We start from the raw sequence: 17463 nt of genomic DNA on the forward strand, positions 1-17463 counted from the left end.
GTGAAGGGCGAGTCAGTCACTTGGGAGAGAGTGAGCCTGGCTGGTTGCCCTACATCCGAATTTGGCTTTGATGTCATGGACAGGTTGCTATGTACTCAGAAATAAGCAAAATGATAAAAACATTTCTTCTCAGTGAAAATGATCCTGAAAAAGGGGGGCAGCTGCTGGGGTTGATAACAGACGTGAAGATGTCTAAGAAACTGAAGCTTCTTGGCTAGAAAAATGTTTTCGGTAAATCAATGAGTTGGCTCGGTTCTATGACATGAAAAAATTCCCCATATGCTCTCTAAATATACAAAGCAAAAGTGACTCATGAAATTGCTTGAGTGCTCCAGTTAATACAAACACCGGATTGTACACAGGAAATGCTGGGAGTTTGGGGGTTTTGAGCACAAGCCACCATTCTCCTTGCTTGGCCCTACGATAAACCTTTCTCTGCTCCAAACCCCGAAGTTTTATTTGTTTGGCCTCACTGTGCGTCAGGCGCATTAACTTGTGTTCAGTGACAATTTTGGCGAAGCCAGCCTAGGGGTCTGTGCTCGTGCCGGGTCGACCCTGGCCAGAGGCAGCCCCTTCCCTGAGTGCCCAGCAGCTAGCTGCCAGAGCGCATTCATTCCAGGGAACTGGAAGGGACTCTCCCTGACAGGCGCCAGCCACCCCACAACGTGAGGCTGTTTGGAGTTGAGGAAAAAAAAAAGAAAAAGAAAAAGAAATGACATGCTGGAGTGGTATGTACACCTGCAGGGAAAGACAGAACTCCCATAAATCCCTATACTAAATATGAATTACCAATAAAAACTTAAATACAGGGTTCTTTGTTAATAGGTAGTAAGATAGAGCAAACATTTCTCAAAGACTCCTACCAAAGTGATTAAAAGAGAAGAACTTTTGAAGTTTTAAGAAATAAGTTTTTATTTATCTAGAAAACTCACTTCCCTGGAAAAGCCCATTCCAGTACAAAAGATATTTCAGGAAAAATCTGGCTGAACAATGAGGTGATTATCAGTGTTTCAAAGAGATCTTTCATTTTGTCAAACTGTTTAACAGAATTCATATTGATAGTGAGCTCCTCCAGCAATTTTAGAATAAGACTTTTATTTGCAAAAAAAATTCAATTTACACATAGCTTTTCAATAATACACTCACTGCCATGGGATCCACTATTAGGGGGAGTGAGGACAGAGAGTGAATGAGAAGCAAAAAAGCACAGAGACAGAGAAAGGGATTGTTGGGGAAAAACAAGCAAACTGACAGCTGTGTATCCCAACACTGTTTGTAATTCTTGGTTACAAAGAGCACCTCTAGGCATTACTAAATTTATGATTACTAAATCAGAGTATCTCACAGTCTTCAAGCTGGTATTTACAAAGCATAAAATGGTCCTGTACCTGACAATCAAAATTCCTTTACTGTCCTATGTATTGTGACTTCATTCAGAAAAAAAACCCACACAATCTCACACAACTTTTGTCACATGTAAATTGCACTACTTTGACAAGTTTTTCTTTAATTCTGAAGCTTACCTATTAAACTAGCTCCCAATTTATGGACAATACCCTCAGAATCATTTGCAAGTCAGCTGCTACCCAGACCCTGGGCTGTATTTAACAAATAGAATCAACTACTCAGAATTCTGTCTCTACCGAGGCCTGTGCTCTGCTGGGACAGGTGCCGATATGCACTGAAATGACCAGAAGTACGTCAGAGAGCAGGACAGATCAACATTCAGTATGTTCCCCAAGTTGGATTACCTAAAAACTTCAGAGGAAAGCTTCTTGCCTCTTCTGGTTACAGACAGAGAAATGGGCACTAATTCCAAAATGGTAAGACGACTTTTTATAATACATAGTCCAATGAAGTTTGTCCCAGGCAGAAAGCAGAGATTGACAAAACAGTTGTATAGTGAAAAATTAACACTATCTGAAGAGAGGTCTGGCCTTTGCCATTGGCTTCTGGGAGATAATCTTGGAATATCATGCCTAATGGGAGTGTCATTGTTTCCCTGGAGTCTTGGGTCACCAGACAGTCTAACATGACTTAGGGTGCAGGCTGGCCACACCGAAAGACCAATGATGTGATTTAGGGCATGGGCTTTGGGTCACACAATGGTAGTAGACTTCTGGAGGGACTGGAGGCTGAGATCAGCTACATGGGCAGTCAACCATGCCTACATGATGGAGCCCCAATAAAAACTGACCACGCACTCTCTGGTGGGTGAGGTTCCTTGGTTGGCAATACCCCACGCATACAATCACACACTAGCGCTGAGAAAGTAACGCTGTTCCAACTCCATGGGGAGAGGACAACTGGAAGCTTCGTATTTGGTACTTTCTTGCATTCTGCCCTACATGCTTCTTCCTTTGGTTGATTTTAATCTGTATCCTTTCCCTGTAGTAAATTGTAATCAAGAGTATAACAGTTTTCAATGAGTTCTGTGAGTTCTTCTAGAGAATAATCAAACCTTGAGGGTAGCCTTGGGGGCCACTGGATTGTAGTTGGTATCAGAGGTGAGGGTGGTCATGTGGACTGTTCTAATTCAGCAATTGTCTGAACTCCTGCAGTGGGTGTCAGAAGTGAGGGCGATCTTGTGGACTGTGTTCCCTCTAACTTAGTAAGCTAACTGCTTGCAACGGTGCTATTGTTCTTTTCTTCTGGCATCTAGCATTATCACACTTGTATTTGGTCAAGCTACTTGTATATGTGCCCTAAGCCTATTACTGGTCTCTGACCCTTGCGTGCCATACCCCTTCATACCTATCCTACAACTGGTCCACAGTAGATGTCGGTATACATTGGCTGGATTGAATCAATCATACACAGTATTAACAGGAATAAGCCTGAGGTTATTTTGATTCCTTCCCTCCCATAATCACCAATTTAAAAGGTATTGGGTGCTTCCCCAGTGGCACAGTGGTTAAGAATCCACCTGCCCATGCAGGGGACACGGGTTCGAGCCCTGGTCAGGGAAGATCCCGCATGCCGTGGAGCAACTAAGCCCATGCGCCACAACTACTGAGCCTGAGCTCTAGAGCCTGCTCGCCACAACTACTGAAGCCCATGTGCCTAGAGCCCATGCCCTGCAACAAGAGAAGCCACTGCAACGAGAAGCCCGTGCACCGCAGCGAAGAGTAGCCCCCGCTCGCCGCAACTAGAGAAAGCCCGCGCACAGCAAAGAAGACCCAATGCAGCCATAAACAAACAAACAAACAAACAAATAAAAGGCACTGGTGGCAACAACTCTAGCATTCTGTAGGATTTACCTTTGTTCTGAAAGAGCATCTGCAGGAAATAACTGATGTGCGAGAGCATGGTCCACAGTCTCCTTCATGGCAGAGCTTTTCACAAGTATGAATGAAATCTTTAATAAAAATGAAAAGAACTGGGAATGAAAATTGCAACTACTCATTTTCAGACTCCCAAATTAACTAGCCACAACGGTCTTCCACCTCTGTTCCCTGCAACTCCATCACCAGAGTTGAGGGAAGAAGGATGCTATCAATGCCTCTTCCCCTATCTTCCCTTCATCTGGCAGGTTGAGCCTTTTCCAGCAAGGACAGGCCCCAGCATTAGTCACAGCAAGATGCTCTGGAGCACAAGATGCTCTGCCTAAGTCAAAGAACAGATCTTCTGACTCTTTATTTAGACCTCAAGTCTCCAGGTTAGACTCGGATATCCTTAAAATTGTAGCCATGGGTGACTTACTGAAGTACTCTTGACTCCGAAAATCACCTGGGGATCGTAAGTAATCAGAAACCATCATCCATGATCTCACTAAGTTCTATGAACATCTGGTGATAGGTGGCCTGCTAGTCATTCTGCTAAACTAGATTTTAGGACAAGTCCTGTTTCAAGGACCCCATCAGGGATCATCCATAGTCTTTCTCAATGGCTGCTGTTTACATGATGTATTTTTTCCATCCTTTTACTTTCAGCCTAACTGTACCTTTGACTCTAAAGTCTGCTTCCCAAACATGGCATATAGTTGGATCTTTTTTAAAAATTCATTTGACAATCTCTGGTTTTTGTTTAATTCACTGACAGTACTGTTAGTATTGATATAGTTGGATTTATGTCTGCCATTTTACTTTTAGCTTTCTTTATGTCTCATGTCTTTTTTGTTAACTTAATTCTCCTTCGTTGCTTTCTTTTGCATTAAGTGAATATTTTCCAGTGTAACATTTTTTCCCGGTAATGGCATGTTCCATTATGTTTTGAGTTATCTTCTTAATGGCTGCTCTAGGGCTTATCATATGCATCTTATCAGAATCTACTTCAGATTTGTACCAACCTAATTCCAGTGAGATACAGAAGCCTTACACCCATATAGCTCTATTTTCTCTTCTCCTCTTTTGTGCTTTTATTTTTATACATATTACATTTATATGTGTTACAAATTCAACAATACAATGTCAAAATTATTGCTTTATATGTTATGCCTATTAAAGAAGTTGAGAAAAGAAAGGAGAGCAAGTATGTATTTATAACTTGTTGTATTTATCGTATTTACCATTACTGGTTTTCTTCATTTGTTCCTACAGATCTAAGTTACCATCTGGTATCATTTCCTTACTCCAGTACAACTTTGATCCCACCCACCTCCTTTGTGCTGTTATTGTCAGATACATTTCTATATACTGTAGGTCTAACAATACAATTATATGCCTATTTTATACAATCACTTTTTAAATCAGTTGCAAGAAGAAGAAATATGCACTTATACTTTCTTTTACAATTATGCAATTACCTTTACTCTTTGCTTTTTCTTGTGGATTTAAATTTACATCTGGGTTACTTGGTATCAGCCTGAAGACCTCCCTTTACTATTTACTGTAAAGTACATCTGCTAGCAGAGAACTCTGTTTTTCTCATTTTTGAAAGACTTTTCCTGGATATAAGATTCTTGGTTGGTAACTTTTTTCTTTCAGCACTTTGAATAGGTCATCCCACTGCCTTCCTGTTGTGATGCAGTGTTCTCCACTGTTTCTGATAAGAAGTCAGCTGTGAATCTTATAGTGGTTCCCTAGTATGTAATGTGTCATTTTTCTCTTGCTGCTTTCAAGATTTTCTCCTTGTCTTTGGCTTTCAGCATTTTTACTATGTGCCTAGGTGTGGATCTCTTTGAATTTATCCTACTGGAATCTGTTGAGTTTCTTGGATGTGTAGATTAACGTCTTTCAATAAATTTGAAGTTTCCCACCATTATTTCTTTGAATATTTGTCTGCTCCTTTCTCCTCTCTTGGTGTTCCCATTACACGTTTGTGTGCTTAAAGGTGTCCCACATTTCTCTTGAGGTGCTGTTCATTTTTATTCACTTCATTTTCTCTATGTTCTTTGAATTATATAATCTCTATAGATCTATCTTCATATTTATTGATCCTTTCTTCTGCCAGCTCAAACTTACTGTTGAGTCCCTTTAATGAATTAAAAATTTTAATTACTGGAAAACTCCAGATTTTCCATTTGGTTCTTTTTTTATAATTTGTATCTCTTTACTGATATTCTCTATTTGATGAAACATTGCCTTTATACTTTCCTTCCTTTACCTCTTCAGGCATGGTTTCCTTTAGTTCTTTGAATATATTTGTAACGGCTACCTTGAAGTCTCTGTTAAATTTGACATTGGTCACTCTCACAGAAAACTGAAACAGAAAGTTACTGTTACCTGTGGGGTTTTTTGTTTTTGTTTTTTTTCTGTTTGCATACTTTGTAGTTTTTGTTGGAAACTGAACGTTTTTGGTAATATATTGTTTGCAGCAACTCTGGATACTGCTTCCTCTTTCCACAGCTTGTTTTTTTTGTTGTTGTCTACTTGTTTGTTTTGTGACTTGGCTAAGCTATTTTAGTGAAGTCTATTTCTATTATAGTATGAAGCCATTGGTGTTGTTCTTTAGATGGCACAGCCTTGGGCATGTGCACAGTCACCCTGGGAGGACAATGGCTTTAGCAGGGTTCTCTTTGACTGTCTCTTTCCCTGATCTCTCTGTTAAGCTGTCTGCCTCATTTGGTATTACACTCAGTCCTGAGGCTCCACTAATTGCTAGCTGATTGCTCTATTATTTTCAACAATGTCCTGGGGCATAAACTGCTCAGCAGTCTGATCCAATAAAATTTGGGCAGAGGTAGTCTTTGAGGCAAATCTGTGAGGTTTGTTCTGACCCCAGCATGGTTACTCTTAGTTATCTCCTTCCCTGGGTCTCTCTGGTGAACCAGTTGGTCTATAGTTTAGCTTGTTGCTCTTAATTAAGAGGAGCTATTGTTTTCTAAAGGGCCCTTAGGCCTGAACTTCCCCACACTCTCTTTCAAATTAAAGTCAGTTCCTTTGGGGAATATTTTGGAACTCTTTCCTTATGGACTGCTTCTCCCCCCACCCTGTCACTCAGTCACTACTATGGGTGCTGGGTGAGATAGCAGCCTCTAGTTTTCTTAGCTTGCTTCTCTCACTGTGAAACCTTCCTCCTACAAGTGAGCTGGGGTGAGGGTGACTGAGGCCCCAGTACTCCTGCCTGTTGCGACTAGAGTACAGCCTCCAATCTATGGGTGGGCTGTGCGGAGGAAGGGAATCCCCAACCTGTCAGCTGTGATTACCAGAAATTTAGCCTTTTCAACTTGGAGTTGGTGGGGTTGGGGGGAGGTGGCGGGGAGGAAAGCTGGTGGTCCACTCCTCCTAGCAAGTAACCCTTGACTGGGAGCTGAGGGTACATGAAGCCCCAATTTCTTGGGCACACCCATCCTGAGTGGAGCTTTTGTTGAGCTGAGCTGGGAAGGGGTGGGGAAGGAGAAAGTAGGTTGTGATTCAAATGACACACACTCTTGCTGTTCTTACTGAGTTCTGGTAGATTTTCTTCATTTGATGTATGCCCATAGGACAATTTCCAGAGACTTTAAATGGTTGCTTTTTTATAGTCTTCCCCAGCTTTGCTTGTTTTGCTCCTCATGCTACCATCCTGAAAGCAGAACTCCACCTAGTCTTTTGTACTAAAGCTATGTGTCTAGGATGGAAATTTCCTACTGGGTGAGATACTAAGACCTAACAAGCTTTCTATAGATAAGCCAGGTCTGAATAAACATGAGAGCCACTGTTACCACTAGCCATGGGCTTTTCTTTGAGATTCTCAATCCAACTCACCTTAGTTCCTTAAAAGTGTTCCATGATTAAAACTCTGCTGAGGTATATAGCAGTTACTCTTCAGTCCCTTGAGCTGGTCTTGTCCCACCCCCAGGTCTGTTCATACTGACAGTTACTGTCCTTCTCTTGCTCAAGTCCCTTTGTATTAACTATTTCACATTTCCTCTTTCTGTCAATGCCAACAAGCTATCTTAGCCTCTGGGTAGGATTTCTGGTCATTATATATGAAATTCTTACAAAACTGACCCATGTGCTTTCTGAAAAGGGAAGATCTTTATCATCCTTCTTGATTTGGAAGTCATCTGATCTCTATTTCACAGGGCTTATCTGAAGATACATTTTCACAGTAGACACAGAGAAGCAACAGACAACTGATTTTCCTGATGAGGTTGAAATGTATTAAAATATGAGAAGAGGGCATTTCTTCTCTATACATAATTTTAAAGTCAGATTGAGAAAAGGAATTAGGTAGGGTGCTTGGAAGAAATGTGAAATCTCTCTTTTTGGAAAAATGCAAAACCAAACCTAAAGATTCTATCTTTATCACAGTTAGTTATAGGAACACATCTCTTATTCAGACTCACTTGCCCAATTTCATTTTTCTAAACACACAGCCTTTGAACACTCACTCAGGAGAGAAGCTGCCAAGTCACTGCAAAAACTGTACATATCCATATCCCAAGGACTGCCTCAAAAAGTCTCTGTCAGAAGCTCAGACTATTACTCTATAGCTAATCCCAACAAATGTTTTCTGGTTTCTATATCCAAGTAATCAGAAGCCCCAAGTCAGAAGAAAGGGAGAGTCACTAAAGGTAGGCACATAGGCATACTGAAAGCATTCATAAGAAAAAAACCAACCAAAAGCTTCAACAAATAAATAAAACAATTCAAACTGTACACTGCTATGGGGAAATCGCCTGAGAAACCCCAGCAAGCCCAGAGGAAATCAGTGTATTCAGCATAATACAATAACTGAGGTTCAGGGAAATGATGACTCTGGGTCAAATAAGGGGAAAGAAATTGTCTTCAGTATCCTCTGTTTAAAGAAAGAAGGGAATGTAAATTTTAGAAAAATGTCCCTCCAAAATGATGCTCAGGAGGTGTTAGCCTCAGCTATATGGGAAACCTAGCTGTAGAGAAAGACATTTCTTGAGTGGTTCAAATGAATGAAGTTTAAGTGTACTTAAAATTTCAGTTCTTAAACACCTCACTCCGTTATTTTAAGATGTTTCTATTATATGAAAATGCTTCTAAACACCTGTTGAACCCTAAATTAGTAAAACGATACCTGGCATTCATACTAGTGTAGGCTGCTAAGAGAAATCATAAACACCCCAGTGCCCACTCCCCCACAAAATAGTATCTAACCACAACTGTCCTGAGTCGGCAATAAAATACCTGGATTAGAAAGAGAGATTGTTTGGGCAAATGTGAGTTTTCAGAAGTATAATCTGAGGAGGAAAGAAAAAGTACCCACATAAATTTGATCATAATATTTAGAAAAACCTCTGATATTGTAACTAGAATTATGTACTATTTTGTTTAAGTAGCCATTGCTGCCAAAAATTTACATTCATATTTTTAAAGACAACTTTATGCCTACTAATTACCTAAGGAACCACAAGGCAGAGGCTTGCCGCACACTTTTCCACATGAAGGGACAGGATCCATGCATGTTTTCCGACTGCTACTTCCAAGTTCTAGCAATTGGCTGAGAGGGGTTTGCCCACAAGGGCAACAGCGCACCAGCTGGGGGAGCCGTGGGCATGGCTGGCAGGGCTGAGGGTGGCACACCTGTGAACACATGTGGTTCCCACATTTCAAGTCCCTGTTAAGAAAAACAACAGACTATTACATAATTGTTGCACAAAATACAGCTTTATTCTAACTGAGGAAAACATCAAACCTTACTTGCCACATATCTTTAAACAGCCGAAGTCCCCAAATCCATCAGACTTTCCTACGTCTGTTCCACATAACACGTCTCGGGAGGTGCTGCCACAGTAGCATACTTGAGAACAGAATTTCAGAAACAAAAGATTAGTAATCTGTACAGGTGTTTAAAATATTCTAGACAATCTATAAGAAAACACAAAATGCTATTCACTAGTGTTGATTAGACCTGATGCAGAAATAAATGTGGCTTATACAGCAGCTCTAAGCCCCACTTAAGAGCTTCACCACAGAAAAAGAATTAAAAAGGCCTTGGTAGACTCTGTCCATATCTCATGGTGCCCCTGCAGCACACCTCAACATGAGCATTAAAGTGAAGCAATCCTTTAAAGTAAAAGACTACTCTCTGGTCCATAATGCCATGGTTGAAAACCATGGATTGTGAGGCTTTCTGGGGTACTGCGGAGATGTTGCAAGAGATGGAAGCTAAACTGGTGGTAGTTATGGAGGAGTTGATAACTGGATTCCATCCTCACTTCAACCAAGCAGCAGATATTTAATACTTCATATCTTGGGGTTCACATAAAATGCCTGGAAAAAGTCTCTGATGCTAAAAAGAAATTTAAAAATAGGCACAATATAAAATCCTTATTAATTTGTATTCTACTACTGTTAAATTTGAAGTAATCATGTTTGAGTACTGACAATGAGTAAAAAGTGTTTCAAATAACTTGAGACTTTTATTTACTGCATAGAGAACCCAGTCTAATATCTATAGATTTTTTCTATGGGTTGAAGAAATAATGGGTTACTTTATTTCTTGAGATCAGCAATAAGCATGTGTTATATTTAAGGAGTTAGTTTCTAAAGCAAACTAAAAAAAAAAAGTTTCTGACTAATATGTAACAAAGTCTGGTAAGGACTAATTTTCATCAACTTAGATAATTTTTCTGATAAGGGCCACTTTACATTTTCAGTTTATAATGAAAACTTTTTGTCAATAAAGACATTAACCAAGACTCTTGATTTTTAAAATATACATTTACTCTTCCAGTAAATACATGTGCAGTTCCATCCCCTGTTCTAAAACTCATTATCAATAAAGACTTATTAGAAGAATTAATACAGGTGCAGGAAATACAATTAATATTGGTGGAATCAACAAACTGGTAAACAAACACTAGCAACTGAGAGCTTCTGCAAGCAGGCTTTTCTTTGCTAAGTTTCTGCTCAAATAGAGCAGAGGCTTTTTTTCAGAGACATAGGACAGCTGTGAACCAAAGAATCAAGGGTCAGAAAACTATGACAATAAATTCTTTTCAAGTACACATGGAACATTCTCTAGGATTGGCCACATACTAAGGCACAAAACAAACCTCAACAAATTTAAGAGTATAGAAACTATTTCAAGCATCTTCTCTGACCACAATGGCATGAAACTAGAAATCAACCAAGGGAAAAGAAATGAGAAAAAAACGATTACATGAAGACTAAACAACATGCTACCAAAAAACCAATGGGTCAATGAGGAAATCAAAAAGCAAACTAAAGAATACCTCGAGGCAAAAAGTCTGCAAGTAACAAATGCTGGAGAGGGTGTGGAGAAAAGGGAACTCTCTTATACTGTTGGTGGGAATGTAAATTGGTACAGCCACTATGGAAAACAGTATGGAGGTTCCTCAGAAACCTAAAAATAGAATTACCATATGATCCAGCAATCCCATTCCTGGGCATATATCTGGACAAAACTGTAAGTCAAAAAGATACATGCACCCCTATGTTCACAGTAGCACTATTCACAATAGCCAAGACATGGAAACAACCTAAATGTCCATCCACAGATGAATGGATAAAGATGTGGCACATATATACAATGGAATACTACTCAGCCATAAAAAAGAACAAAATAATGTCATTTGCAGCAACGTGGATGCACCTAGAGATTATCATACTAAGTAAAATCAGAAACAGAAAGACAAATACCATATGATACCACTTATATGTAGAATCTAAAATGTGACACAGGGCTTCCCTGGTGGTGCAGTGGTTAAGAATCCACCTGCCAATGCAGGAGAAACGGGTTCAAGCCCTTGTCCGGGAAGATCCCATATGCCGCGGAGCAACCAAGCCTGCGTGCCACAACTACTGAGCCTGCGCTCTGGAGCCTGCGAGCCACAACTACTGAAGCCCACATGCCTAGAGTCCAAGCAACGCAACGAAGAGTAGCCCCCGCTCGCCGCAACTGGAGAAAGCCCGCATGTAGCAATGAAGACCCAATGTCGCCAAAAATAAAATAAAATTAAATTAAAATAAATAAAATATGACACAAATGAACTTATCTATAAAACAGAAACAGACTCACAGACATAGAGAACAGACTTGTGGTTGCCAAGAAAGGGGGGGTGGGGGAGGGATGGACTGGCAGTTTAGGGTTAGTAGATGTAAACTGTTACATATAGAATGGATGGACAACAGGTCCTACTATATAGCACAGGGAACTATATTCAATGTCCTGGGATAAACCATAATGGAAAATATAAAAAAAGAATGTATATATATGTAAAACTGAGTTACTTTGCTATACGGCAGAAATTAACGCAACATTGTAAATCAACTATACTTTAATACAAAAAAATTAAGCATGTAGATCTCAAAAAAAAAAAAAAGAAAGAAAGAAAAGAAAAGAAAATTGTGACAATAAAATCAAAAGTAGAGCCCCTGATCAATCAGGAAATAATCTGAGTACAACACTAAAAACTCTACTATGCTTAGGCACAAGAGACAGAAATATGAGCTGATGACAGAAGAGTTGGGTGGAGTCACTGCTGGTTAAAGAGTATTAAGGAACCAAAGACAGTCTGCAGAAAGGTCTCTGTTGCCAGCCTGAACCTGTTCAGCATTTTTACCAACATGTGAATGAAGACCCAGAAGGAATGCTTATTAAATCTCCAGATAAGGCTGAAAGCGATCTTAGGAGAATTACAATTCAAGAAGATAAATAAACTGCATGGATGGCCAAAATGCTTTGCTAGATATTTAATATAGACAAACAAAAAGTCTTCAACTGGGTTTGAAAAATCAGCTACGTACACAAAAACAAAAAGGAAGAGACTGGGATCCATACAAATCTGACAAAAAAGTGTGATTCAGCCCAATATGTATCAAAAGCTAAAAATGGTCCAAATCAAAGGGACTCTCCCACACTACAATCTACACTGCTAAAACCAAACTGCCAATATATACTTAACTCCTGCCTTATCTCAAAATGGATTTGAGGCAGCATATAAGGATATATGAGATATATCTAGAGAATGTAAATTAAAAGATGTGAAAAGAAAAAGAAAAACAATGGTAAGGATAGAGAATGAATCACAGCTAAAAAGTACACACTATAAAGACGAACATTAGGTCAGTTATACCAGCTTCCTAAGATATAGTCTTTGAGGAAAAACAACTATTCTTGGAACCAAGACCAGACAAGACTTTCTTCCAAGAGGACCCATAAACAGAATACTGAATAGTATATGGCACAATTCCCTATATAAAATCCTTATAGTGCACAGCACAAAACACTTCATAGGGGTATTTTTTTCTTTTCTTTTCTTTTCTTTTTTTTTTTTTGCAGTATGCAGGCCTCTCACTGCTGTGGCCTCTCCCGTTGCGGAGCACAGGCTCCGGACGCGCAGGCTCAGCGGCCATGGCTCACGGGCCCAGCCGCTCCGCGGCATATGGGATCCTCCCAGACTGGGGCACGAACCCGCGTCCCCTGCATCGGCAGGCGGACTCTCAACCACTGCGCCACCAGGGAAGCCCATAGGGGTATTTCTTACTGTAAGTGCAAGCACTGATCAACAGCATCACACCAAAGTAAAATCTAGTAAAATAAAACTATATAACCAATACATAGTAGCTCAGGATCCCTGAAGATTAGAGGCAGTCACACAAACAGAGGAACTACACAATATGTGGTCCTTTGAGACTCACTTCTTTCACTTAGTATAATGTTTTTGGAGGTTCATTCACTTCATAACATGTATCAATACTTCATTCCTTTTCATGGCTGAATAATATTCCTTTTTATGGACATATCACATTTATTCCATTCATCAGTTGATAGGAATTTGTATTGTTGACACATTTTGACTATTATGAAAAATGCTGCTATGAACATATATTTACAAGTTCTGTATGGACATATATTTTCATTTCTCTTGGGTATATGCCAAGGAGTTGAATTGCTGGATCATATGGTAATTCTATATTTAACCTTTAAAGGAACTACTGGACAGTTTTCTTTTCCTTTTTCTTTTTTGGCCACACCACGTGGCTTGTGGTATCTCAGTTCTCCGACCAGGGACTGAACCTGAGCCATGGCCGTGAAAGCCCAGAATCCTAACCATTAGGCCACCAGGGAACTCCCCTGGACTGTTTTCTAAAGTGGTTATACTATTCTACCCTTATTGTGGTTTTAATTTACATTTTCCTAGTGTTTAAAGGTGTTAAGCACCTTTCATGTGTTTACTGGCCATTAACATATTTCTTTTGTGAAGTACCTGTTCAAGTCTTTTGCTCACTGTGTGAGTTGTTCGTCTTTTTTTGTTGATTTGTAGGAGTACTTTATCTTTTTCTTTTTTTCTTTGGTAGGAGTACTTTAAATATTCTGGATACAATCTCTGATTTATCAATTCATTTTCTTAATGTGATAAAGTTCAATTTATCAATTATTTTCTTTTACGGTTAGTACTTTTGCTGCTGCTCTATGAAATCTTTGCCTGATCCCAAAGTCATGAAAATATTCTCTTATAGTTTTATCTGGAAACTATGTTTCTGGGTTTTACATTTAAGCCCATGACCCATATAGTATTAATTTCTGTGTAAAGAGTGAGACAGGGGTTGGGGGTCACTTTTTTCCCATATATACATCCAGCTGTTCTAGGACCACTTGTAAAATGACTCCTTTTTCCACTGAATTAACTTAATATCTTGGTTGAAAATCAACTGACTGTATATATTGAGGTCTATTTCTGGACTCTATTGTCTTCCATTGATCTACTAGTCTACCTTTACACCAATAACCACAATGTCACAATTACTGTAACTTTATAAGTCTTAAAATCAGGTCTTTCAACTGTTCCTTTTCAAGATCACTTTGGCCTTTCTGGGTCTTTTTCAAGTAATTACTGCAAAAAAATTTCACAAGCAGTTACTTTTAAACAGCATTAAAAAAATCTGCCATCCAAATTCTATAGGACAATGACCTATACTGGTAGTATGTAACCAAAATAATGAAAACCACCTAGGGAGTTCCCTGGAGGTCCAGTGGTTAAAGACTCTGCACTTCCACTGCAGGGGGCGTGGATTCGATCCCTGGTAGGGGAACTATGATCCTGCATGCTGCAAGGTGTGGCAGAAAAACCCCCCCAAAACAAAAAAACGTCTAATCATTCATGTATCTCCAGTTCTCTCTACCCAAGGTACCAGACCTAATAGAGTCTTTGTGACTACAGGCTTGAAACAAATCCATGTCATCAAGACAACCATAAATAAGGTTCCAGAAAAGTACCCAAGTACTGCTGGCTGGTGTGCTCACCACTTACCTTGGTTCAATATGATCCGACAAGGCTTGCATGGACCCCCATGGCACAGCTCAGCACAGTGGTGCTGACCACAATTCAAAACATTCTCACAAGGGTTAGAACAGTGGACTGAGATGGCCTGACCACAGCGAACTGTGTGCCTGTAAAAATAGATGTAAAGACAGCATTAGTCTAATGTTGGATATTGAGGTCCTATTTGACAGCTAAACTGACCTTCCCCCAAAACCTACTAAACCTTTTCTCTTTGCCCAGTTTCCCCTACTTTTTCTGTTTCCCTCTTCCAATCATTTCCTCAATTCCTCTTCCCTTCTCCACTCTTTCTTCTTTTTCCTCCTTTGCTTTCCTTATTTCCTATTCTGCCTTTTTTCTCTCCCCTATTTTCTGGCCAGTGAGGAACTGAGGGCCTAAGTATTTGTTACAATGTGATTTCTTCTCTGAGTTGAAACAGCATGCAGGAGGGGAAAGAGCCTGGAGCTCCCATAGTATCTTACAGAGGTGGGTAGGGAGGTTGGGAGGTGTAGTCGTAATGAACATTCTTGGAATGAAAGCACAGTGGCATTCTCCTGGGACCTGGCACTCTGGCATTTTAGGCCGTTATGATACTTAAGAACATACTGTATGTACTTTGATTCAGGATGGGGACATCATTCTGGCTTTTTTCTAATAAACATCCTGATTTTGCCAACTTATTCGCTAGAGAAGGATATGAGGCTGCTGCTCTTAGACAATCATCTTCAGGTTTCTTTCCAGGGTAATGGTTTAGACCTTGGAGTCTACTCTCCCACAGAAAGTTTTATTCTATCCCCCTACTCCCACTTCAACTACATATTTTAAGAAGTCACTGTTACATACATAGATGATCAGTTTCCAGTGCTCAGCGTCAAGGCTAACATCAACCCCTTGAGGAAGACACTATTATTTCTACCATACGATAAGAAAAATGAGGCTCACCAAGAAGAAGCAACTTGCCCAGGTCAACAACTAGTTAGTGGCAGAGCTCAAATCTGACCTGGGCTTTCTAACCCACAGCCCCTTGCATGTGACTCTGTAAGGCCACACTGCTACCCTTGTAAGTTCAGTAAACATTTAAAAAATGCTTATCACTGAAAACCTGCACTATCCCATCTCGTCTTGTGATTCAGAAATCATTTTGTGGTCTTAACTGGGCCTCTGCAGCTATCAGTGATCCTTGCACTGACAAAACAGGAGAACTTGCATTATAATGAAAAGAGAGCGGGCTCTGGGGCTACTTATTCTTTCATTCAACAATATTCACTGAAAACCTACACACCAGATACTATGCTAGGCACAGATAAGTGACCCTTGCCTCCTGGACCTTAGCAGGCCTGGGTTCAATTCCTGGTTCTTTCACCCACTAGAGAGGTTAAGAAAAAAGTCCCTGTCACCTTGGCCTTGCATCTGAAATGGGTAATCTCACTATTTTATAACTTCTTAATCACCTATAAGATTGCAGGATTAAGGCAGCACAGGAAATTACTATTTACAGAAAAGTACTATTTACACCTACCATTTATTAATGGTAGCAAATAAATACTATTTGCACCTACCTACTAATCTTTCATTTTAGAAATTCATACATAAACCATTAATGTGGAAACTGAAGTCTTCTTCGGAGTACAATTCTAACTTTACCTGGTCCGTCCACATTCACATGTTTTAGTCATAAATGCAGGGCAGGGTGGGCAAGGTCCAGGATGGCAGAGACTGAAAAAGAAAGGCTGTGATGAAAGGCCATGTATCCAAACTTAAACAAAGCTGCCCCAGCTGGGCCCTACTATGAATATGGCAGCAAATAAACTTCCTATGAAATGTTTTAGTATTTGTCTAAAGTTGATCAAACTATTTAAACAAAGATACCAACAATGTTTTTATATAGAAAGAATCGATAGCAGTATCATCTTAGAATATTTAACGAGAAAAGTAAAGCCCAAGTCAAAATACTGGTTTTATTTGGGTCTGATAGTCAAAGATAACATTTCTAAATATGGTCTCGGCCCACTTAGTACAGTGAGTAGGGATAAAAAGATCCTGCCACTCAGGATGGCCAATGGGGTCCTTTAGAAGTTCAGAACCTGAGCAAAGTAACAGAGCTTAAATCTGCTAGATCCATGAGAAGTACAGACATTTTCTCATCAGCTGGTAAAGTGATAACCAGGTGATAGGCTAACAACAGGAACACTGAAAAGAAGGTTGCTTGGGGTGAGGGGAGGCATGCTGGTAAGTAACAAAGGGGAAAGGGACTCATGGAAAAAAACCGTGCCTAATTTTTGCTATAGGTCAGAATTAGGCCTCTGAATAGTACGCTTTTTATAGGAGCTATGCTATAAAGAGACCAAAGAAAAAATGAACAAAATGGAAATAAATTCCAATTCAAATAAATACTGCCCTCTTCGAAGCAGACACCCCTGGTAAATTACACACCTGTACAGAAATATCACTACTTAAAACATTTTGGGAACTTTGCGGGTGGGCAGGGGGGACACCTATGTGATGGCAAATCACAATCCTTTGGGAATTAAAAGCCCATCAGAGGGGACTTCCCTGGTGGTACAGTGATTAAGAACCCGCCTGCAAATACAGGGGACACGGGTTCGAGCCCTGGTCCAGGAAGATTTCACATGCCGCGGAGCAACTAAGCCCGTGCGCCACAACTGAGCCTGCACTCTAGAGCTGGCGAGCCTCAACTACTGAGCCCATGTGCCACAACTACTGAAGCCTGCACGCCTAGAGCCTGTGCTCTGCAACAAAGACAAGCCACAGCAATGAGAAGCCCGCGCACCGCAATGAAGAATAGCAACTGCTCTCCGCAACTAGAGAAAGCCCGC

General features: G+C 40.1%; 1 protein-coding gene across 5 annotated transcripts in view; it reads right to left on the reverse strand.

The window, feature by feature from the left end:
- NFX1 (nuclear transcription factor, X-box binding 1) overlaps positions 1-17463 on the reverse strand; it is an 82262-nt gene that overhangs the window by 33828 nt on the left and 30971 nt on the right. For all 5 annotated transcript variants that reach the window (XR_013829040.1, XM_079926161.1, XM_079926163.1 and 2 more), the window contains 5 exons: positions 16271-16342; positions 14618-14757; positions 9039-9138; positions 8738-8955; positions 3261-3358 (listed from right to left, as the gene is read on the reverse strand). Coding sequence is in view for 4 of the 5 variants with exons in the window: in XM_079926161.1 (XP_079782287.1) it covers positions 3261-3358; positions 8738-8955; positions 9039-9138; positions 14618-14757; positions 16271-16342 (628 nt within the window). In the remaining variant the exon portion in view is untranslated. The remainder of the gene's footprint in view (positions 1-3260; positions 3359-8737; positions 8956-9038; positions 9139-14617; positions 14758-16270; positions 16343-17463) is intronic.

Source organism: Stenella coeruleoalba, assembly GCF_951394435.1.
Source record: "Stenella coeruleoalba genome assembly, chromosome: 7".
In the NCBI taxonomy this organism is placed as follows: Eukaryota; Metazoa; Chordata; class Mammalia; order Artiodactyla; family Delphinidae; genus Stenella; species Stenella coeruleoalba.